Raw genomic sequence first — 25,424 nt, 5'->3', positions numbered from 1 at the left:
AGCAGTAATTGTATGCAGAAATGAGGTCACCCTTTTTATTTAACCTTTAATTAACTAGGCAAGCCAGTTAAGAACAAATTCTTATTTACAATGACGGCCTACACCGGCCAAACCCGGACAACGCTGGGCCAATTGTGCACCAGCGTTGGGGTGGGGGACTCCCAATCACAGCTGGTTGTGATACAGCCTGGATTTGAACCAAGGTGTCTGTCATGACATCTCTAGCACTGAGATGCAGTGCCTTAGACCGCTGCGCCACTCGGGAACCCATACTCTTTAATTTCAAGTAAAAAAGAAATCTTAAATTCGAATTTATTATACAAAGAACAGATGACAATGCTTGAAATTATTGAAATAACTCTATAACATTTTTGATGCAGAATTTACACAATTCAAAAGACAATTGGTCTGTAGTCGTAATAAGGTGTAAATCAGTATTGCCCTCTGGTGGTATGATTTGGAACTGGTAATTTACCCACATTACACTCCCGGACGTTAGGTGGCAGTAAACACTTGCAGTTGGTCACCAAACGTCACTAATGAAGACAGAAGAAGACACATGAGGAAGTTTTACCTTGCTTCTTTGTTTAGTATCTTCAAGTGCATATTTTTTATATTTCGGAAACCTTTAGCTAGCGTACAAATAATGAGCGTCATCTAGTCTGCAACACAACTTCATGCAATTTTACGATTTTGTTTTGATTGAACACATGAGTTAATTTAGTGTACATCATTTATGTTAACTACTAACGGTAGCTAGCTAGCTAGCTAGCAAATACAGTCAGGAGCATTTATTGATGTCAATCTCTGACGGCTTGCTCAAATCATGATGGTGAGTACCAGCTATCCATAACCCACTACAGTGCTGGAAAGTAAATCATGTATTAATCAATGTACATGTTGTATGGGTTGTGTACAGTTAACCCTCAATCATGACTCAAATTCCATAGCTTTACATTGAGCCATTGGACGTCCCTTAGGTCTGTTTAGTAACGCGGGTGTATTAGTACACACGCGTTGCTTTCAATTGTATTGGTTTGCACAAAAACCGTCTGTGGGAAGCCAGAATTGAGATACAATTCCATTTCAAGTTACTGTGCTGGTGGGCAGGACGGTTGGTCAGTATGACAGGGGGGAATTTCATACAAAATATCTAAAGGATCGTATTATTAAACTAAGTTTCCAAACATGGGTCTGTTGTAGAACCACTTTATCGATTCTTACCTTATGTCAGAGATACAAGTCCCCACATGTAAAAAATGTTTTTGTCCAAATGTGTCTCACATGCAGGACTTTTATTTTGATATGAGGTAAGCAGAGAGGAAGTGGGTCTAAAACAGACCCACCTTTGGAAACTTTGTTTAATAATACGATCCTTTAGATATTTTGTATGAAATTCCCCCCTGTCATACTGACCAACCGTCCTGCCCACCAGCACAGTAACTTGAAATATAATTGTATTTCACTTCTGGCTTCCCACAGACGGTTTTTATGCAAACCAATACAATTGGCAGTGACTCTAGTGTATATAAAAACACCTATATGTCCCCTTTAGCCTTACGAGGCTAATGACCCGATGCTGCGCAAAATGCTCTGTCTAAAAGCAAATACGGCTCGTTTTTGGAGACATTTGGAACTTAACTTTCATATAAGCGAGAAATCATTTTTCAAATACAAAAAATACACTTCCTGTATGCAGTTTAGGTTCGTGTTATTTTGAAAACACATGCAATCCAGACGGAAATGTGGAATGGAATCGTCCAAATGCGAGCACAAGGTGAGAGGATGTGTCGAACTCGAAGCCAGGTACAACTTTGCTAAACTGCGCACAGTAAGTGTGTCTTTTGTATTTGAAATTGTATTTATTACAGTTAAGTTCCAAAGATTTCCAAAACCGTATCGCTAGCGAGGATTAATAACATTTCTAAATGTTAAAACATCGTCGGGATTGTAGTTCATATGGAGCCAGCTGTCCTCCATGACATCTGCTGAGAACCCAAGACAAGGGCCAGCTGTAAGCCAACTTGAACCCCCTTGGGTTCTGGAGAGGTTGTGTACAGTATGTCTGAAGCCCTAACCCTGAAATATAAGCTGTAACAATCTTTTCAGTGTTCACACTTTTCTGATCTTATGTTTATAATCAGAGATTACCAGAGAAATGTCCTCTCAAGTCCAATTTACCAGTTAATGTCTGATCTTTATTTTAGGATGGTGAGAAAAAACCCAGCCTGCTGCTCTCCTTTACCGAACCCAAATCTGAGGGTCCTGATTGTAAGAGTGGAGCCCAGAGTGAACAGCAGGTTCCAGAGATGGCATCAGTGAAGCAGGAAGACTGCAGTCAAACACTGGGGCTGAATGTCAACATTAAAGATGAAGTAAAGGAGGAAGAGATTGAAACATTTGTGTATCATGGTAAAAAAAAACTTTTCACAGTCTCAGAATAGGACTGTAGGAGTGCTGATGTAGGATCAGTTTAGCCTTTTAGATCATAATGAATAATATTATATGGATGGGGAGACCTGATCCTAGATCAGCATATCTAATCTGTGTGACTTTAGGTCCAGGTGAACTGACTAGGCTAACGCTCCTGTTTTAATGAAAGAGGTAATCTAGATGGTGTCTCATGCTACTCACCTGATTTACCATCAACATTTTATGTCTTCTTCACTAGACGTGTAACGTTTAAACAACATCGGGATCGTTAATGTTTAGAAAAAATCCCTAACCGAAGAAATGTTTTTCGCTCACAAAATTTAGATCACCGTGCAGTTATCACACAACATATTATTTTCTGTGTTATAGCCTAGCTACAGTAGATGATAGGCTATAAAGGCCTGGGGAAGTTGTGTAATTTAAATAGAGAGTAAGAAGCAAACTCTAGGTTACTTTGGTGAATATGTGAGATACAGATACCTATACTTGCAGTTCTTTCTGCCTGCCCCCTCCTCTCTCTCCCTCACGCTGGCCTGCCTACCCCTCCTCTCTCTCCCTCACGTTGGCCTGCCTGCCCCCTCCTCTCTCTCCCTCCTCTCCCTCCCTCATGCTGGCCTGCCTGCCCCCTCCTCTCTCTCCCTCACACTGGCCTACCTGCCCCCCCTCCCTCTCTCTCCCTCACGCTGGCCTGCCTGCCCCCTCCCCTCTCTCCCTCCTCTCCCTCCCTCACGCTGGCCTACCTGCCCCCTCCTCTCTCTCCCTCACGCTGGCCTGCCTGCCCCCTTCTCTCTCTCACTCCCTCACGCTGGCCTGCCTGCCCCCTCCTCTCTCTCCCTCACGCTGGCCTGCCTGCCCCCTTCTCTCTCTCCCTCCTCTCTCCCTCACGCTGGCCTGCCTGCCCCCTCCTCTCTCTCCCTTCTCTCTCTCCCTCACGCTGGCTCACCTCCTCTTTCACTTCGCTAATGTGAGTGTGTGTTCAGTCTTCGATCTGTTGCGTGTAGAATATCCTAATGTATTCAATGATGTTAGGGTCCTGTTTTACTGAAGTTGTGAGAGACAGATCTTGATTACCGATAGATAGTGAACAGTTCTGACTCTTATCTGCCTGGTGGCGGACCTGCCTATACTGGTCCCCTACCTTCTCTCTCAGTCCCTCGCTAACTCGCTTTGGATTCTAGCTGACTCGAATCTTGCCACTCCGAAATGGGAGTTGACACTGAGAGTTGACGTGCAAGGGAATCTATTATTTTGTAGTTGACTCTCCACCACTACGTCATCGTTGTTAACAGTTGGAAAAATGTCAGAGCTAGGCAAGCGACAGCAGCGAAGTCCTGTTTGGTGACGATACTTTGAGAAGTTAAAGGAGAAGGTGGTGAAATGCAAAACTCCGGGAACGGAGTAGCGATGACTGCGGTAGACTGAACTGCATTGCCCTAGTTTTCATATGCAGGACCCTTTTGCCTCATGAATACATGCCATTTTATTATTTTTGTCGTATCTTTTAAACCTTAAAAAAAAATACTGTTTAAAAAATAAAAAATAAAAAAATGTATGTCACATCCCTATTCTTGAACTTAGGGCCGCCTGGAGAACTCAAAGAAGAGACAGAAGAACTCAAAGTCTTACTACTCAAAGGTATGTGTTTTCTACCTTCTCACACATGGAACATTTTTAAGCCACAGTTCAGAGTCTGGCCAGAATTCAAACCAACGTAGATACCCGACATCACTCAGCAATTTAATTTTAGAATGCCTTGTTTCAGGGAGTATGACACATGCACAACCATCAGGCTAATGGCATTCACCTGTCACTGGGGTATGCATTTTCCCCCCCACAAATTACAACAAAAACACAATTGAATAATGGCCTAGCACCTTATTTTACAGCTACGTAGGACCATGATAGAGGTGGACAATTGTGCTAAGCTCGTAACCCATTGTTTTTATTCCTCAGGAATGAAGGGAACCGGTGCCGCCTCTAGCCTTTTGGGGGCCCTAAGTGGGCAAAACATACACTACCGTTAAAAAGTTTGGGGTCACTTAGAAATGTCCTTGTTTTTGAAAGGAAAGCAAAAAAAATTGTCCATTTAGAATAACAAATTGATCTGAAATACAGTGTAGACAATGTTAATGCTGTAAATGACTATTGTAGCTGGAAACGGCTGATTTAAAAAAAAAAATTGAATTTCTACATCGGCGTACAGAGGCCCATTATCAGCAACCATCACTCCTGTGTTCCAATGGCACATTGTGTTAGCTAATCCAAGTTTATCATTTTAAAAGGCTAATTGATCATTAGAAAACACTTTTGCAATTATGTTAGCACAGCTAAAAACTGTTGTTCTGATTTAAAGAAGCAATAAAACTGGCCTTCTTTAGACTAGTTGAGTATCTGGAGCATCAGCATTTGTGGGTTCAATTAAAAGCTCAAAGTGGTCAGAAACAAATAACTTACTTCTGAAACTCGTCAGTCTATTCTTGTTCGGAGAAATGAAGGCTATTCCATGCGAGAAATTGCCAAGACACTGAAGATCTGGAACAACGCTGTGTACTACTCCCTTCACAGAACAGCGCAAACTGGCTCTAACCAGAATAGAAAGAGGAGTGGGAGGCCCCGGTGCACAACTGTGCAAGAGGACACGTACATTAGTGTCTAGTTTGAGAAACAGGCGCCTCACAGGTCCTCAACTGGCAGCTTCATTAAATTGTACCCGCAAAACACCAGTCTCAACGTCAACAGTGAAGAGGCGACTCTGGGATGTTGGCCTTCTAGGCAGAGTTCCTCTGTCCATCTTAATCTTTTCTTTTTATTGGCCAGTCTGAGATATATGGCTTTTTCTTTGCAACTCAGCCTAGCAGACCAACACCCCGGAGTCGCCTCTTCACTGTTGACGTTGCATCCCGGCCAGACCCTCCGCTAACCCGGACGACGCTGGGCCAATTGTGCACTGCCCTATGGGACTCCCGATCACGGCTGGGTTGTGATACAGCCCGGGATTGAACCAGGGTCTGTACTGACGCCTCTAGTACCTTAGACCGATGCGCCACTCTGGAGGCCCAAAATGGAGGAGTTTTAAAGCTAATTTCCTGCAATTCGCCAATTTTTCTATGACTGTTCATATGATATCTGTGCGAGAGTGACTAACAAAAGCGATGTGGTTCCCCCTGGAGGTCAGGGCCCCTGAGCACGTGCCCGGGGGTAATTTGGTGATGATTACTACAAGGTTTAGATATCTGGCTAGACTACCTTACCTAGCAGTCTAAAACATTTTAGCTGACATGGGCTAATTGAGTGACTTACATAAGTGGAAAATTGCCAACGCACTACCAAATTTTGAAATTGCACCTTGCGTATTTTACTTTTATAAATCTCAACAGACTGAGTTCGTATAAAAAACGCAACCCTGGCGGCTGCAGGGCCCTACGCGCAGCTTGTAGTTTACGTATAGGAAGCGGCGGCACTAAATGGAACCATCGGAGGAGAGCTGGACATACTCGTCTCCAGTGAAATGTTGTCTGAAATGTATCGGACATTTAACTCTGAAACTGAACCAACCCCTCAAAGGAGCAACACGTTGAAATGTCTATTGTTGCAGCAGGATTATTTTTGAGGAAGTTACTGTGGAAAATCCAGACTTAATAGAAGATAGACTTTCATTCTGGAGAGGGTTTACTGCCTCATTATGCTGTAGACTTTCATTCTGGAGAGGGTTTACTGCCTCATTATGCTGTAGACTTTCATTCTGGAGAGGGTTTACTGCCTCATTATGCTGTAGACTTTCATAGCAAGAGATGCCATTTATGACTGAGCAGTATTGTTTTTCTGTTGTGATTTACACAGGAGAAGGACCTGACTACGCTGAACTTAAGGTTGCAGTTGAAACGTCCAGAGAGCAACACCATGAAGAAAGCAAAGCTAAGGGGTCTCACCACTGCCCGCACTGTGAGAAGAGTTTCCCATTCCCATCATATCTTGAAAGACACCTGCGGAAACATACAGGAGAGAAGCCTTACTCCTGCCCTGTCTGTGGGAAGTGCTTCAGAACGTCAACTCATTTAACCACTCACCAGGGAGTTCACACAGGGGAGAGACCTTACTCCTGCTCTGACTGTGGGAAATGTTTCTCTCTTATAAGTAACTTTAAACAACATCAGCGAACACATTCTGGAGAGAAGCCTTACTCCTGCTCTGATTGTGGGGAGAGTTTCTCTCAACATGGTAACATGCGCCGTCACCAGAAAAGACATTCTGGAGAGAAGCCTTACTCCTGCTCTGATTGTGGGAAGAGTTTTATTACAACATCTGAATTAATCAGTCACCAGAGAGTGCACACAGGAGAGAAACCTTTCCACTGTTCTGTCTGTGGGCAGAATTACTTTAGCCTGAGTAATTTAATACGCCACCAGAGAATACATACCTAGGACAGAAGCCATATTCCTGCTTGACTGTGTGAAGTGCTTCAAAACATAATCTGAACTAGAGGTCTTTACGAATCCACCTGTACCCGAATACCCGAGAACCGATCCGGGACATGAGCGGATCTGGATCCAGAATTCTAAATAATGTTACAGGTCTGGGTCGGATCTGATTTGATTGTCATGGGTCTCGGGTATGTGTAATTTAACTGACTTGTCCGGAAGGGGCCCATACAGATCGGAACTCAACTGCTGCAGTAGAGAGAGAGACATGTTATGATTTATGCTGCTGCTCCTTTTCACGAGAGTGGAGCGTGCAGCTTTTTGTTGGCCAATCATAAGTCATCAAAGCGGCAATAGGATGCAGTCATAGAGCCTCCATGTGTGGCAAAAGGCAGAAGATATCTAATGAATGGAAGATAAACTTTTATTTACATTATTTTAATTCTAACTATAGGCAACAACGACCAGGAGCCAACAGGTAGGCTGCTACTTCATTCAGAATATGAAGGTGTTATTTGTAACTGTAGGATGAGAAAACGCATGTACTTCAGCCTCAGGTGGGGCGGCAGGTATCCTAGTGGTTAGAGTGGAGGGGCGGCAGGTATCCTAGTGGTTAGAGCGTTGGGCCAGTAACCGAAAGGTTGCTAGATCGAATCCCCGAGCTGACAAGGTCAAAATCTGTCATTCTGCCCCTGAACAAGGCAGTTGTTGTAGGCTGTCGTTGTAAATAAGAATTTGTTCTTAACTGACTTGCCTAGTTAAATAAAGGTTACATCTTTTTTTAAAGTTGCCTAGCTAGCTAACGTTAGCTAGCTTAACTAGCTTCTCCCGCGTTTGATGGAGTCAAGACGGGTACTACATAATCATATTTGATTACTTGATAGCTATGGCAGCTATTAGTCTATTATAGTGCAAGTCGGCATGTTGGTTGGTTGCTGTCTCTTGTCTCATGACCCTCGCTGACAGTACTTCCGCCTGCTAGAGCGGCACCTCTTGTCTCATAACCCTCGCTGACAGTACTTCCGCCTGCTAGAGCGGCACCTCTCTCCCTCCTCTCGCGCTTTATCAGCTCCGGTTAATAAAGTAGCTAAAAAACATTTATTTTCTGCTGCTTCCATCGTTCTGATCGGATCAGACCGGGTCTATACGGTATGGGCCTAGTTGTCCTCGTGTCTGTTCGGAACGGGTTTCTATATTTGAAAATTAGATTTATGCATGTCTGGGTGGGAAAGCCCCAGGTCCTTTTGGGAATGGGTACAACTTTTTGGACCCTTGAAGACCTCTAATCTGAACTAACTCTACGTCAGAAAGTGCACACACGGGAGAAATCTTCCTGCTGCTCTGACTGGGATTCACTCTAATGGGTTAATAATGATAGTGTGTACACCGGTACACAACACAAGCAGAATTCATAGAGTCAGAAAAAGGTACAAGTTTTGCTTCCAGGTGATTGGGAGGTGCAATGGCGGCTCGTTGCTGAGCTACACCAAACCATCGCAAATAGCCAAATCACCTTTACAGAAAATGCTGCAATTTATTTAATCTAAATGTAGCAACTATTTATTATTGTGCTTTCCACTGCAAACTGTCCACTGAGACTCTAATCGACCACGGTGAACCCACATTCAACGCTACGCTCTGTCCAACAGCGGAATACTAACTCCGACATCAGAGAATCAACCGGTGACTTGAGCGAGATAAAATGAAAACATTTATGAACACGCTACAAACCGATTTCCGAAAAGAAATGGAGGAAATTAAAGCTGAATACTCAGAGGGAGTAAAACAACTCAGACTGGACACCAGCTAGTCAAAACAAATAATGCCTCGCATAAGCAACAATTGGGCCAAATCTCCTCTCAAACAACGAAGGTATAGTCAGACCTAGCGCAAAACACCAAGATAGTGACTGAATGCAAAGACGAAATGGAGAAGCTGACACTCAAGTTATCCGTTTAAGAGGTCAGGGCTAGGAGGCCAAACAGCAGACTCGTGAACCTGAAAATTGTGATTTCCCAAAAAAAAAAAAAAACAGGCTTCCAAAGTGGATTCCCGCCCAGGAACCGAGTGTATGGAGAAAGGCTCACTGAGCAATCCATCCACTCTGATCTTGGAAGCACTGAATGGCTATACTGAGGCCAGATGCCCAGCTACCATCGTCTATGAGGGCAAGGACATCACTTTCTATGTGGATTACAGTCTCCATACCATGCAGAGGAAAGCTTACACTGAGGTCCGGAAGAAGCTTGTCGTAAAAAGTACACAGAACTTTCTAGTCCATGTGATAATGTCCTCTCTCACACTGTTGAAGACATGGAGAGGTACCTACACAGTCCCAACATTGACCCTGTCTGCCGAGGATGGCGTCCCTCCAAGCTGTTATGGAGCGCTACACACCGAGGACGAGGAGCCCAACCAGCATGTATCAGGAGGGATGGCCCAACAGGGAGGACCAGCATGTATCAGGGTCAGGAGGGATGGCCTAACAGGGAGGACCAGCATGTATCAGGAGGGATGGCCCAACAGGGAGGACCAGCATGTATCAGGGACATGAGGAATGGCCTAACAGGGAGGACCAGCATGTATCAGGGTCAGGAGGGATGGCCTAACAAGGAGGACCAGCATGTATCAGGGTCAGGAGGGATGGCCCAGCCTGACAGGGAGGACCAGCATGTATCAGGGTCAGGAGGAATGGCCCAGCCTGACAGGGAGTGGAGAGCGCAGCAGTAAACCACAAGGGAAAGGTCTTTAATTTCTCCTGAGACCGAGCCGCTACTTGACGAGCCGCTACTGATCCCGTAGATACACTACACGGCCAAACGTATGTGAACACCTGCTCGTCGAACATCTCATTCCAAAATCATGGGCATTAATATGGATTGCTTCCATTCAACCGCATTAGTGAGGTCGGGCACTGGGCGATTAGGCCTGGCTCGCAGTCGGCGTTCCAATTCATCTCAAAGGTGTTAGATAGGGTTGAGGTCAGGGTTGTGTGCAGGCCAGTCAAGTGTTTCCACACTGTTCTCAACAAACCATTTCTGTACGGACTTCGCTTTGTGCACGGGGGCATTGTCATGCTGAAACAGGAAAAGGGCCTTCCCCAAACTGTTGCCACAACGCTGGAAGCACAGAATCGTCTACAATATCGATGTACGCTGTAGAGTTAAGATTTCCCTTCACTGGAACTAAGGGGCCTAGACCGAACCATAAAAAACAACCCCAGACCATTCCTCCTCCACCAAACTTTACAGTTGGCACTATGCATTGGGGCAGGTAGCCTTCTCCTGCCATCCGCCAAATCCAGATTTGTCCGTCGGACTGCCAGATGGTGAAGTGTTATTCATCACACCAGAGAACATTTCTACTGCCCCAGAGTCCAATGGTGGTGTAAAGCTTTACACCACTCCAGCCAACACTTGGCATTGTGCATGGTGATCTTAGGCTTGTGTGCGGCTCATGAAGCGCACGACAAACAGTTATTGTGCTGACGTTGCTTCCCGAGGCAGTTTGGAACTCTGTAGTGAGTGTTGCAACCCGAGGACAGGCGATTTTTACACGCTATGTGCTTCAGCAGTCCCGTTCTGTGAGCTTGTGTGGTCTACCACTTCGCTGCTGAGCCGTTTTTGCTCCAACATGTTTCCACTTCACAATAACAGCACTTACAGTTGACCAGAGCAAATTTGACAAACTGACTTGTTGTTGGAAAGGTGGCCTCCTATGACAGTGCCACGTTGAAAGTTACTGATCTTTTCAGTAAGGCCATTCTACTGCCAATGTTTGTCTATGGAGGTTGCATGGCTGTGTGCTAGATTTTATACACCTGTCAGTAATGGGTGTGGCTGAAATAGCTGAATCTACTCATTTGAATGGCGTCCACATACTTTTGACCATGTAGTGTAGCTTACGTTTAATGACTTTTTGTTGTGTGTCTGTTCTTTTGTTATAGTATTTTGATTTTGAGTACTGCGCTGTTGGGAAGGGCTTGCAAGTTCATGTTAAGCATTTCACTGTATTTCTGCATGTGACAAATAAAACTTAAAAAATCAACATTTTGTCATGGCTATCTCAGTCTCTGGACTCCATTGAAAACCTGTGGTTTGAATGGAAGACTCTATAAGCTCAGATGAAGGATATCAAGGATCTGTAAAGATTCTGTATAGAGGAACGGTCTTAAGATTCCTCCTAATGTTGTTCTCCAATTCCCATAAAATATGTTAGAAGAAGGCTCAGTGACGTTGTCGTGGGAAAGGTGAGGAGGGTGCTGGGAGTATTGAAAACAGGGGATTCGATAATGTTGAATCTTATCTGTTTTAGATGTATTACTTGTTAAACAGCATACAATATACCTCTGTATTTGTATGATCTATTTTAAAGTATATTCTTTTGCTCATCTTCATCAGGGGATCCAATCAATTTGGACCCCACGGTACATACAGTACAATGGGAGAGGGGTGTGGCATACACAGGATGTGGGTGTGGCATACACAGGATGTGGGTGTGGCATACACAGGATGTGGATGTGGCATACACAGGATGTGGATGTGGCATACACAGGATGTGGATGTGGCATACACAGGAGGTTGTACTCAGACCACTATTGAGGACTGGGATTCTCATATCTAGAGACTTTGGAACTTCTGTGAGTGTAATGTTTACTGTTCATTTTTGTTTATTTCACTTTTGTATATTTATCTACCTCACTTGGTGTGGCAACGTTAATATATGTTTCTCATGCCAATAAAGCCCCTTGAATTGAATTGAATTCCACGCCAAGGAACTTCTAGCCAGTAATTTTCCAGTGCAGTGGATTTGAGTTTCATTCCATCTTTGTTTGAACCTCGCAGGAGTTTATGTAATGGTGAGTCGTGAAACAACAGCTGTATTCTCATATTAGGTGTCTGTTTATTTGTTAAACAGAAGCACATTCATTTACATTTAATTTAAAAAACTAGTTTTCACCTCTCACAAATATTGTAAAATACTTCTAACCTACACTTTCATGTCTAGAAAAAAATATTCCTTGAATTCGAATTTATTATACACAGAAAATAAGGGAGAAGCGTTGATGACAATGCTTGTAATAACTCTATGACATGTTTTTTTTTATACAGGACTGTTGTAATCATGTTTAAAGCAATATTTCCCTCTGGTGATATGATTTAGATCTGGTAATTTACCCACATTACGTGGCGTGTTCAAGTGCTAGTCAGAATTAGAAAACTCTGAAATGTACGATTTGCTAAATTCACTGGCTGTAGTTGTACACGTGCCGCGTTCAACGAATATAGCAAGTCGAACATTTCCGAGTTTCGACTGGAATGCGGACACTGCAACACTCCCCAGCACTGGATGACACTACAGGACAAACACTGACAGATGCGTGCGATTTTTGGTTGCAGGAAGTCGCCTATTAGTCAGGGCCAGGAAGAACATTCGGGTAGATTGTTGTTCACGTAGCTACCAACAAATGTGTTGTGCAGCGGGGTGCCAGAACTGAAAAAAGCACTAGACAGGATCTTCATTTTTACCGCATACCTTCATCTAGCACTCGTTTTAAAGCCAACCGCCGACATATGTGGCTGCAAACACTTAAAAGAAGTGACTGGACTGGGGACCTCATTCAGAATGCCCGTTTTTGCAGTGCTCATTTCATATCAGGTAGCTGAGTTACTATCTAAATAGATTACCCAAAAATAAGGAACGAAATTGTTAGCCATTTAGTTAGACTTAAATGTAGTCAATATATTTTATGTACACATGAGCTTAGACGCTATTATATTTATTTTATTATTGAAATTCCTAATAGTTAGCTAACATTAGGTTAATTTAGCCACGTTATTGTTGTCTTGGCTAGACTAACTATCGTTGAACAGCCACAAAAACAATTCGATTTATAATGAGAAACGCGTCGATTGTCGGAAAAATATTAAGCTTTTCTGTCAACTAGCTATATACTCTAGCTTTCTTATAAACTAGCTAGCTAATTAAGTTAGCTTTCTTGCTAACAGTTACATTGATTTGACGACTTTTCCTACCTCGGCTTTCTTACACAAGGTATTATCAACCACTGAAATAATCCCTTTATTTGTAGGAGGCATCTATGGACATCGACAGTCCAGACTTTGTCCCCTCTCTGTTTGCCTACTCAACCCAGAGTGAATCCAAAACACCCCACGTAAAATTTGAAAGGTAATAAAAGCATTTGGTCACTTTACTTGATTTAGTAGCTAGGTATACTTTAACAGTGGGATTATTGCTGCGTTCAAAACAACTGGGAAATCCGAGACGTCCGAATCAGTGGGAAAAATTCGTTTTTTACAGTCATTAAACTCTGAATTCTTAGTCGGTAACTAGGTCGGGAACTCAGACATTCCGACCTGAAGATCACTGCCATCATTATTTGACCTGCTTTTTTCTCTCTTGAGTTCTGTTGTCTTGGAAGAACCCATTTATAATGGTTGGTTCTGTGGTCATCTGAAAAAAAGTATAGTTTTACTAATCACTTCTCTGTAATAGATTGAAAATAAAAAGGGATTTCGCTACACCCGCAATAACATATGCTAAATATGTGTGTGACCAATGAAAATTGTTTTGAAGAATCCACAGACCACTTGCTGACAAATCCACCGCTGCTGAAGTCACTGAAGGGGACCAGTCCATAGCAGTCATTGATCAGAATTGATCAGAATGGATCAGAATCCAGCACAGTAGGTGACAGCATACACTTGGTTACAGGCATTTCCGTTAACTAGGCAGATTATTAGCAACGATTACAGTGCATTCGGAAAGTATTCAGACCCCTTGACTTTTTCCACAATTTCTTACGTTACAGTCTTATTCTAAAATTGATTCAATTGTTTTTTTCCCTCATCAATCTACACACCTCCCTCTGCAACTGGATCCTGGACTTCCTGATGGGCCGCCCCCAGGTGGTGAGGGTAGGTAGCAACACATCAGCCACGCTGACCATCAACACGGGGGCCCCTCAGGGGTGCGTGCTTAGTCCCCTCCTGTACTCCCTGTTCACCCACGACTGCATAGCCAAGCACGACTCGAATACCATCAGTAAGTTTGCTGACGACACAACGGTGGGAGGCCTAATCACTGACAATGATGAGACAGCCTATAGGGAGGAGGTCAGATAACTGGGCAGTGTGGTGCCAGGACAACCTCTCCCTCAACGTGAACAAGTCAAAAGAGATGATCGTGGACAACAGGACAAGGCGAGCCGAACAGGCCCCTATTAACATAAACGGGGCTGTAGTGGAGCGGGTCCACATCACCAACAAACTATCACTTTGATAAATAATATCACCATAATAAAGAGCAGATTAAAAGGTTGACTGAATAATCTGCTTCCTACTGCTTCGAGAAAGGCACCATCTCTTTCTGTAGAAAAAACAACTTTACATTTTAGCTTCTTAACCATCTTGATCATCATGTTTACAATGTTATTCATCAAACAGTTGTTTTTGAAATCTAAATATTACTCATATTGCAGAACATGCAGTAAAGCTTCAAATGACATCATTTCCTGCTTGGTAGCATCTACAGACTGAAGATTGTAGAGGAGGCCTGGGTAAGCCCAAAATGTCAGCCACGTCCACACTTTTATTCATTATTTTTTTAACAATGTTTTTACATACAAAATCCAATATACCAAACAGACATTTTTTGTGTATTACATTTCAGAACAAACCAGGATGTTGTGATATTTTTTTGTTAGTCAAACAGATCCGTCCATAAATGCAAGTATAGTCATTGTTAGCTGCCTATCGCTGCAGACGTGTGTATGGTCTCTAATGAGAAGCCTGTGTGTTATTTTATTTGAATGAAAAAGCATAATGCCATAACAACAGAAAACATGACATTTTAAAGGAAGTAATTTCAACAAGAAATCATAAATATAAAATATCTGAAATAATATTGACCTAATCCTCTTGTCCAGGTCTCTCTCTGGGAGAAATGTCCAGCTCTGGTCCCCCACCAGCAGCAGAGGGAACTGTGGAGTCAGCTTTACCCTCTGTCACCATGGAGGAGCTACCCTCCACCTCACCATCAACACCTTGGCCAGCACCAACAGTGCCACCCCAACCCATCACCTCCCATCCTGCACCAGCTCACTCAATCCACTCTCAATCAATGAATCAAATTTATTTTATAAAGCCCTTTTTACATCAGCAGATGTCACAAAGTGCTTTACAGAAACCCAGCCTGAAACCCCAAATAACAAGCAATGCAGATGCACTCTCTGGCACTGCACCCCAACCCATCACCTCCTGTCCTGCACCAGCTCACTCCATCCACTCTGGCTTTTCTCCCCAACCCATCACCTCCTGTCCTGCACCAGCTCACTCCATCCACTCTGGCTTTTCTCCCCAACCCATCACCTCCTGTCCTGCACCAGCTCACTCCATCCACTCTGGCTTTTCTCCCCAACCCATCACCTCCTGTCCTGCACCAGCTCACTCCATCCACTCTGGCTCTATACCCCAACCCATCACGTCTGGCTGGACACCACAGGGCCCCCAAGCCAATCTGCTCCAACAAATCCTGGACACACAAACACAACAAATCCATGTTACACAGACCGCCCAACACATCCACCAAGCTCTTTATGATTTACTAGAAAAAGCACATGAAACACAGAAGGCACACCTGGATGTGGAGAAGAACCGGCTCCAGCTGGATGGAGAGCGCTTGAGGGTGGAGACAGAGCGCCTGCAGGTGGAGAGGGAGCGCCTCCAGCTGGAGAAGGATCGCCTGGGGGAAGGGGAGGTGCTTCGGCAGCTCTCTGTCTCCGGGTCAGTCCCGTCCTGCACCAGCTCACTCAATCCACTCTGGCTCTGCACCCCAACCCATCACCTCCCGTCCTGCACCAGCTCACTCCATCCACTCTGGCTCTACAGGTCATCTATAAGTCTTTGCTAAGTAAAGCCCCGCCTTATTCCAGCTCATTGGTCACCATAGCAGCACCCACCCGTAGCACTCGCTACAGCAGGTATATTTCACTGGTCACCCCCAAAGTGAACTCCTCCTTTGGCCTCCTTTCCTTCCAGTTCTCTGCTGCCAATGACTGGAACGAATTGCAAAAATCACTGAAGCTGGAGTCTTATATCTACCTCACTAACTTTAAGCACCAGCTGTCAGAACAGCTTACAGATCATTGCTCCTGTACATAGCCCATCTGTAAATAGCGCACCCAACTACCTCATCCCCATATCGTTTTTTTTGCTCCTTTGCACCCCAGTATCTCTACTTGCACATTGATCTTCTGCACATCTATCACTCCAGTGTTTAATTTCAAAATTGTAATTATTTCGCCACCATGGCCTATTTATTGCCTTACCTCCCTAATCTTACTTAATTTGCACACACTGTATATAGACTTTTTCTATTGTATTATTGACTGTATGTTTGTTTATCCCATGTGTAACTCTGTTTGTGTCGCACTGCTTTGCTCTATCTTGGCCAGATCGCAGTTGTAAATGAGAACTTGTTCTCAACTGGCCAACCTGGTTAAATAAAGGTGAAATAATAAATAAATAAAGCACGTAGTGAGTCACTCAGCCAACGAGCGGGAGAGGAGGATCGAGCCGCCTGGGAAGAAAGGGGAAAGTTGAAATCAAAGGATGTGGAAAGGGAGGAGACAGAAGGGAGAAGGATTTAGCATCAGGAAGAGGATAGGATAGAAAAGAGGGGTGGGGTCAAAAAGGCAGAGTCAGGAGACAATGTCATAAAATACAGCAAGTGTTATCTTGTTTTCTTACTCAGGTCAAATGTTCCTCTGCTTTTGCTGGACCCTTCTGCCCTCTTGCCCCCTAAACCCTGTTCAAATGGGATGGGAGTGAGGGAGTGTGCATCGATACACACAACACATTGTCTGATGACTGAATTATTCTGCTGCTCTGTCGTTCGCTACGTACTTCAGTCTGAGACTGACATCATTTAAGTTGTTTGTGGTGACGTCAAAATGAGGGGTGTTGTACAAAACAACGTCATCAGCGATTGGCTCATCTCTAACCGATCAGTATCAGATGGCCTAGAAATCGTCAGGAGGTACTCCTAGGTCTGATCCAGACTCATTGCAGTGAGTGTGGCGTAGCGTTTGGTCGGAGCAAGGAGTTTGGGTAGCCAGGCAACACAATACAGGCACAATTCATAGAAAAAGTGTTGAGTGAACTAATTAGGGAAATGTTGCACATTTGATAGTTTTCAATGTTTGACATGAACTGAGCTTAAGAACATGTTCTGTACCTTTTGCTTTGGTTAATATTTGTCTTCTGTAAACGAAAAGCATTACTATCAGAACTTCTGCCCAGATGGTTGTATGAACAAACTAGTAACTATATAATTGGAGACTGGTATTAAAGACACTGGCTCTTATAACTTTTCAATTCAACTCTATTTTGACTTTTATCTAAGGCTGCTCTAAAGCCACACTTCGAGCATATTCTCAGTGGGCCACCTATAAAAATGTGAACAATGGAGCAAAAAGCATCTGGGCTCCCGAGTGGCGCAGCGGTCTAAGACAATGCATCTCCGTGCTAGAGGCGTCACTTCAGACACCCTGGTTCAAATCCAGACTGTATCACAACCGGACGTGATTGGGAGTCCCATAGGGTGGCGCACAATTGGCCCAGCGTCCTCCGGGTTTGGCCGGTGTAGGCCATCATTGTAAATAAATAAAACATTTAACTGACTTGCCTAGTTAAATAAAATACAAATTAAATCCCATGCTAATTCCCCATACACATCTGCATGATTTCTACCGTCTGTAGCTATCAAGTAATACCCTTCCATTCAACGGGTATTAAAGCTATCATTTGTTTACAAAATAGTGGTGGGTGGTTAAAGTGACCAGTGTTCCATGTCTATGTACACAGGGCAGCAGCCTCTAAGGTGCAGGGTAGAGTAACATTATTAAAGTGTACTTTTAAGTCATTTAGCAGACGCTCTTATCCAGAGCGACTTACAAATTGGTGCATTCACCTTATGATGTCCAGTGGAACAACCACTTTACAATAGTGCATCTAACTCTTTTAAGGGGGGGGGGGGGTTAGAAGGATTACTTTATCCTATCCTAGGTATTCCTTAAAGAGGTGGGGTTTCAGGTGTCTCCGGAAGGTGGTGATTGACTCCGCTGACCTGGCGTCGTGAGGGAGTTTGTTCCACCATTGGGGTGCCAGAGCAGCGAACAGTTTTGACTGGGCTGAGCGGGAACTGTACTTCCTCAGAGGTAGGGAGGCGAGCAGGCCAGAGGTGGATGAACGCAGTGCCCTTGTTTGGGTGTAGGGCCTGATCAGAGCCTGAAGGTACGGAGGTGCCGTTCCCCTCACAGCTCCGTAGGCAAGCACCATGGTCTTGTAGCGGATGCAAGCTTCAACTGGAAGCCAGTGGAGAGAGCGGAGGAGCGGGGTGACGTGAGAGAACTTGGGAAGGTTGAACACCAGATGGGCTGCGGCGTTCTGGATGAGTTGTAGGGGTTTAATGGCACAGGCAGGGAGCCCAGCCAACAGCGAGTTGCAGTAATCCAGACGGGAGATGACAAGTGCCTGGATTAGGACCTGCGCCGCTTCCTGTGTGAGGCAGGGTCGTACTCTGCGAATGTTGTAGAGCATGAACCTACAGGAACGGGTCACCGCCTTGATGTTAGTTGAGAACGACAGGGTGTTGTCCAGGATCACGCCAAGGTTCTTAGCACTCTGGGAGGAGGACACAATGGAGTTGTCAACCGTGATGGCGAGATCATGGAACGGGCAGTCCTTCCCCGGGAGGAAGAGCAGCTCCGTCTTGCCGAGGTTCAGCTTGAGGTGGTGATCCGTCATCCACACTGATATGTCTGCCAGACATACAGAGATGCGATTCGCCACCTGGTTATCAGAAGGGGGAAAGGAGAAGATTAATTGTGTGTCGTCTGCATAGCAATGATAGGAGAGACCATGTGAGGATATGACAGAGCCAAGTGACTTGGTGTATAGCGAGAATAGGAGAGGGCCTAGAACAGAGCCCTGGGGGACACCAGTGGTGAGAGCACGTGGTGCGGAGACAGATTCTCGCCACGCCACCTGGTAGGAGCGACCTGTCAGGTAGGACCAATCCAAGCGTGGGCCGCGCCGGAGATGCCCAACTCGGAGAGGGTGGAGAGGAGGATCTGATGGTTCACAGTATCAAAGGCAGCCGATAGGTCTAGAAGGATGAGAGCAGAGGAGAGAGAGTTAGCTTTAGCAGTGCGGAGCGCCTCCGTGACACAGAGAAGAGCAGTCTCAGTTGAATGACTAGTCTTGAAACCTGACTGATTTGGATCAAGAAGGTCATTCTGAGAGAGATAGCAGGAGAGCTGGCCAAGGACGGCACGTTCAAGAAGGTGGCAAAGAGCTTCCTAGGGTTAGAGGCAGATGCTTGGAATTTAGAGTGGTAGAAAGTGGCTTTAGCAGCAGAGACAGAAGAGGAGAATGTAGAGAGGAGGGAGTGAAAGGATGCCAGGTCCGCAGGGAGGCGAGTTTTCCTCCATTTCCGCTCGGCTGCCCGGAGCCCTGTTCTGTGAGCTCGCAATGAGTCGTCGAGCCACGGAGCAGGAGGGGAGGACCGAGCCGGCCTGGAGGATAGGGGACATAGAGAGTCAAAGGATGCAGAAAGGGAGGAGAGGAGGGTTGAGGAGGCAGAATCAGGAGATAGGTTGGAGAAGGTTTGAGCAGAGGGAAGAGATGATAGGATGGAAGAGGAGAGAGTAGCGGGGGAGAGAGAGCGAAGGTTGGGACGGCGCGATACCATCCGAGTAGGGGCAGTGTGGGAAGTGTTGGATGAGAGCGAGAGGGAAAAGGATACAAGGTAGTGGTCGGAGACTTGGAGGGGAGTTGCAATGAGATTAGTGGAAGAACAGCATCTAGTAAAGATGAGGTCAAGCGTATTGCCTGCCTTGTGAGTAGGGGGGGAAGGTGAGAGGGTGAGGTCAAAAGAGGAGAGGAGTGGAAAGAAGGAGGCAGAGAGGAATGAGTCAAAGGTAGATGTGGGGAGGTTAAAGTCACCCAGAACTGTGAGAGGTGAGCCATCCTCAGGAAAGGAACTTATCAAGGCGTCAAGCTCATTGATGAACTCTCCAAGGGAACCTGGAGGGCGATAAATGATAAGGATGTTAAGCTTGAAAGGGCTGGTAACTGTGACAGCATGGAATTCAAAGGAGGCGATAGACAGATGGGTCAGGGGAGAAAGAGAGAACCAGTGTTTCATGTCTATGTACACAGGGCAGCAGCCTCTAAGGTGCAGGGTTGAGTAACCGGGTGGTAGCTGGCTCGTGATGGCCTTGAGATAGAAGCTGTTTTTCAGTCTCTCAGTCCCAGCTTTGATGCTCCTGTTCTGACCTCATCTTCTGGATGATAGCGGGGTGAACAGGTGATCTTTTTGGCCTTCCTGTGACATCGGGTGCTGTAGGTCCTCCAGGACAGCAATCACTGCCTGGTATGGCGACTGATAGGCGCTACAGAGGGTAGTGCGTAAGGGCACAGTACATCACTGGGGCCAAGCTTCCTGCCATCCAGGACCTCTATACCAGGCAGTGTCAGAGGAAGGCCCTAAAAATGTCCAAAGACTCCAGCCTCCCTAGTCATAGACTAATCTCTCTGCTACTGTAAGGCAAGTGCTACCAGGGGCCTGTTGCACAAAAGTAGAATTAAGACATCCGGGATAAATGACTCAGCTGAGCTCAATGAAGCCAAAACATGTGCGTCCAGGCTTAATTGGTTGCACAAAGACCAAGCCAGGATGAGCAGACACGGATTCATTAAGCCAGGTGAAACCAATCCTGGATAGGTGCGCGCTCACGGCTCACTCAAATAGACCCCGCCACAGATCACAGATTAACTGATTTACCATGGCAACTAGAGCCGCGTACTTTTCCCCGTCGGAAGCACAAATCCTCATGGAGGCATACGAGGAGGTAAAAGATATAATTAAGAAGAAAGGCAACACCGCCACAGTGATAAAGCAAAGAGAAAAAGCGTGGCAAAGTATTGCAGACCGCCTGAATGCGTAAGTAGTGCACAATTACACACTCACCGCTCCGCTGAAACATCACAATTACAATTCAAATATTTAATTCACATCTCCAAAAATGCAGTTGTACTGTAATTATGAAACGGTTAAATTTTTAATTGAAATGCACTGCAGATATGAGTGAAATTGTGTAAAGTAACTCCATCACACTGTATAAAGCTATGATACATTTTTTGATATTTTTACTGAAAACAAGACAAAAATACCAAGTAATTTTTTGCAGTGTGACTCCATTAAATGTGTGTGTGTGTGTGTGTGTGTGTGTGTGTGTGTGTGTGTGTGTGTGTGTGTGTGTGTGTGTGTGTGTGTGTGTGTGTGTGTGTGTGTGTGTGTGTGTGTGTGTGTGTGTGTGTGTGTGTGTGTGTGTGTGTGTGTGTAGATTAAACATGAACGGGCCAAAACGGACATGGCAGCAGGTCAAAATCAAATACAAGAACATTCTGCAGAATGGTATGGTCCCTGACTAATATTTAACAAAGCACAAGCATATATTGTACCCAGAAGGTGCCTGCTCACACATTGTCTGTACTGTTTTAGCAGTGAAAAAGAATACCCACAGACAAGGCACGGGTGGTGGGTCACCAAAGGCTGACCTTACCCCAGCAGAGGACATGGCCTTGGAGCTAAATAAAGGCAGGCCCGTCTTAGAGGGGATCCCTGGGGGGAAAGAGACGAGCATAGGTTCCTCCCAAGATGCCACCCGCTTCATTCAAGGTATGTCCTTCCATCTCTACATGGGATACAACCACATTCATATTGAATCAATTTGGACTGTCTGACTTTGGTTTACCTATTGCCTTGCAGTGTCTGGCAGCACTGTGTTCCTGTTAGAGCCACCAGCACAAGCACCAGACGATGCTGATCCAGTGAGTACTCCATCAAAGGCATACTGTAGGCCTGGCATGTCTTGTCTACTAGCTTCAATATGAATCCGATTAAATGTGATAGGGTGAAGGCCCCAGTGCAGCAGCAACAGCACATGATGGAGACGATGATGAGGAGGAGACCATCTCTCTGGATTCCAGAAGGCATGAGGTATCATGTTAAGACTGTGAAAGTACTATTTACTCTACAATGGTGAGGAGTCCTCATCAAAATCAAAAAATCTAATTTCTTTTACAGGACCCAGATGCTATACAGTGGGAAAACCAGCCTGGCAACATAGTGCGTATTAATAAAAGGACACCACATCCTGCCAAATTCCAGCTGCGCTAATTGTATTGTGTTCACAGAGCTCACAAGCTATCAGAAAGTTGTATGGCAACCACCTCCGGCGCCAAATAGAACTGGCAGACATAGACATTCAGTACAAGAAGAAAAAGATGGAAAATCTTGCACTGGAGTCCGAAATAAAAAAGAGGACAATTAGGAAACTGGACCTTGAAATAAAAAAACTTGAGAGGGAGGTGAGATATGCCTTCAATGTACACTGTATGCTAACTGTAACACAAATGTATTAATCATTATTTTTCTTTCCTCCCCCAGCTCCAAGAAGATGACACAGCTCAAAATAAAAATTAGGTATATTCTCGTAAAGTCAAGTGAGCCATGACATATGAGCTCTTATTGTGAGCACACAGGACGGTGGCATCTTTCTAAGGTTTTTTTTATTTTCCCAGCAATCAGTACAACCAAGTCATCGTTATAAGGCATCGCCCTCTTTTGCCCACCCCCCCAGCACCAGGTGTGGCCACTAGCCTATATGAAGGCCCAAAATTGTGTGTTCCTTTCTGCTCTGACAATGGCATGCCCATTCGTGCGAGATGTGGTGGATGAAGAAGCACTTGTGCTGAGGAGAGCCTTCAGGCGAGAAAGGGTCTTCAGGGACCGGTTGGACCCACTGGCCTTCCCTGATGACCATCTATATGAAAGATACAGGTTTTCTGCAGATGGCATCAGGTATCTATGCAGACTACTGGGTCCCAGGATTAAGCACCGCACTGCACGGAGCCATGCACTGAGTGTGGAGCAAATGGTTTGTGTGGCCTTGCGCTTTTTTGCTAGTGGAGCCTTCCTGTACTCAGTGGGGGATGCAGAACAGCTGAACAAGGCCACAATTTGCCGCACAATAAGGAGTGTGTGTCTGGCTATCAAAGCATTAGCAGATGTCTTCATCTCCTTCCCTGGCCACAGAAGACTCTGTGACATCAAAGAGGAGTTCTATAGGATTGCAGGTAAGAGGATCTACAAATTACAGGACAACTGTTAACACATAGTAGGATACTCATTACTTTGTGTGACAGGTTTCCCCAATGTCATTGGTGCAGTGGACTGCACACACATAAGGATAAAAGCCCCCTCAGGTGCCCATGAGGCCGATTTTGTGAATAGGAAATCCTTTCACAGCATTAATGTTCAGGTGAACATAACTTTTTGATATTGTCCATTGACGAACACTCTGCATTGCCAGTGATGTGCATTGATTGGTGTAATATTCCTCATCTTATGATTTCAGATGGTCTGCAATGCTGACTGTGTGATCAGCAATGTTGTGGCAAAATGGCCTGGCTCAGTCCATGACTCCAGAATCTTTCGGGCCTCTGAAATCTATCAGTGCCTATCACAAGGTAAGCCACACAACCCCTATTTATAACCATCATGGCTGTGTCAAGAATATCACTGTGTTTATGAGGTAGTAATGATGAGATTTTGTGTTGACAGGTGAATTCTCTGGTGTGTTGCTGGGAGACAGGGGGTATGGCTGCCAGCCTTTTCTCCTGACACCTTTCACAGACCCCCAGGAAGCACAGCAGGCCTACAACCATGCCCATGCCAGGACCAGGGCCAGAGTTGAAATGACCTTTGGCCTCCTGAAGGCACGCTTTCACTGCCTTCACAAATTAAGGGTCAGCCCTGTTAGGGCATGTGATATTACTGTGGCTTGTGCTGTCCTCCACAATGTGGCCTGCCTGAGGAAGGAGAGGGCCCCCAGAGTGCCACCAGCCATGGACTGGGACAATCCGGCAATCTTCCCTGATGACGACAGTGGTCGGCTGCTGAGGGACCAATATGTGTTGAATTATTTTAGTTAGTATGTGTGCTTTCAATTTTGGTTAAATATGTCCTGCGGTGGCAGAGGAATTTGGTTTTTTTTGGGTTCGTTTTTTGACGAATTTGGCCTCTTATGATGTTTGTGTGGTATACTGTGTGTAATACAAGGCTGCAGGGAGGCTACTGCATCCATTCATTTGTCTGTTCAGTTGATGTGTATGGATTTGTCCTGCATTTATTTTAGTGTGCAGACATGCAGGGTGTGTTATATACAGACCTTTGAATGTGTATGTATCATTTTGTATAATATGCTTGGATTCTGTGCTTTCCATCTTGTAGAGTCACTGTGACTTCAGTTTCGAAAGGAGCTGATGGTTTACCTGCTTTGTTTTGTCCTTATTCAATAAAGGAACATAATGTTACACATTGTGTTTTTATATTCATATGGAATGTGTATTTGTTTATATGACAGAGTACTAGGGCCACACTGAAGAAAAAGGATAAAGTCATAAATTTATGAGGCTGGTTCTTTCTGCAGAAAAGCTACATATTGTTTTTACAGTTTTGATACTTATGACAATGTGATACTTAATATTCTGGCACATCAGCATGTCTTTGTTTATGAAACCATACTGAAGTACAATTTCACGAAATGCCCCACATCTGTCATTTTAACAACTGTCCTCCTTTAAAACAACTGGTTACAATATTATGACTTGTGTTTTTTTCCCCTCTGTGGCCCTAATATTCTATCATTTTATATATAGCCTTATAGTCTATGGGAAACTGTAAATTATCTAATGATAGCAACATCATCTAAAAATCATTTTTTATCCAAAATCATTGAAATTAATGATCACAAACGTTTAAATAATAACAGTGGGTCTAGTTATATGTGATAACAATGTATAGTGAGCAGTGAAATAACTATTGGTTTCCATTTGTGGTGACTGCTGACTGACATTAGGGATGAGATTAAATAGATCCTGGAATTTAGCCTGGTCTGGAGCAGGCTAGCTCCACAGAATAAATCTCCATGGTAATTTATACCATAACATATCCTCCTGCCCCCTATCCATCTTTAGTGCAACCGGATTACGGATCAATTGAGCCAGGATCACCAAGATATCCTGGCTTAATCCCTTATCCTAGTTTTGTGCAACAGGCCCCTGAGCACCAATTCTTGGTCCAAAAGGCTTCTTAACAGCTTCTACCCCCAAGCCATAAGACTGCTAAACAGCTAATCAAATGGCTTATCTATTATCTATGGATAGTCACGTACATATTACCGCAATTGCCTCGACTACCCTGTACCCCCTGCACATTTACTCGGTACCGGTACCCACTGTATACAGCCTCGTTATTGTTATTTTATTGTTGCTCTTATTTATTTACTCTGGTTTATTTAGTAAATATTTTTCATAACTCTTATTTTTCTTTAAACTGCATTGTTGGTTAAGGGCTTGTAAGTAAGCATTTCACGGTAAGGGCTACCTGTTCGGCGTATGTGACATAAAATGTGATTTGTTG

The 25,424-nt window shown here is 44.6% G+C and overlaps 1 protein-coding gene across 1 annotated transcript; it reads left to right on the top strand.

Moving 5' to 3' along the window:
- Positions 1-554: 554 nt before the first annotated feature.
- LOC139563848 (myb/SANT-like DNA-binding domain-containing protein 4) lies at positions 555-24,337 on the top strand. Its single transcript, XM_071382792.1, has 14 exons — positions 555-832; positions 2,208-2,412; positions 4,012-4,068; positions 6,274-11,490; positions 13,449-14,799; positions 20,498-20,879; positions 21,283-21,353; positions 21,441-21,617; positions 21,708-21,769; positions 21,852-21,938; positions 22,026-22,067; positions 22,136-23,077; positions 23,359-23,470; positions 23,565-24,337. The coding sequence occupies exons 6-12, from the start codon at positions 20,722-20,724 to the stop codon at positions 22,361-22,363; spliced, it is 825 nt and encodes a 274-aa protein (XP_071238893.1). The 5' UTR covers positions 555-832; positions 2,208-2,412; positions 4,012-4,068; positions 6,274-11,490; positions 13,449-14,799; positions 20,498-20,721; the 3' UTR covers positions 22,364-23,077; positions 23,359-23,470; positions 23,565-24,337.
- The last annotated feature ends 1,087 nt before the right edge of the window (positions 24,338-25,424 follow it).

The sequence above is a fragment of the Salvelinus alpinus genome, chromosome 34, assembly GCF_045679555.1.
Source record: "Salvelinus alpinus chromosome 34, SLU_Salpinus.1, whole genome shotgun sequence".
Classification (NCBI taxonomy): domain Eukaryota; kingdom Metazoa; phylum Chordata; class Actinopteri; order Salmoniformes; family Salmonidae; genus Salvelinus; species Salvelinus alpinus.
The sequence above is the reverse complement of the archived record's forward strand: the minus strand, read 5'-3'. Positions and strand labels throughout refer to the sequence as shown.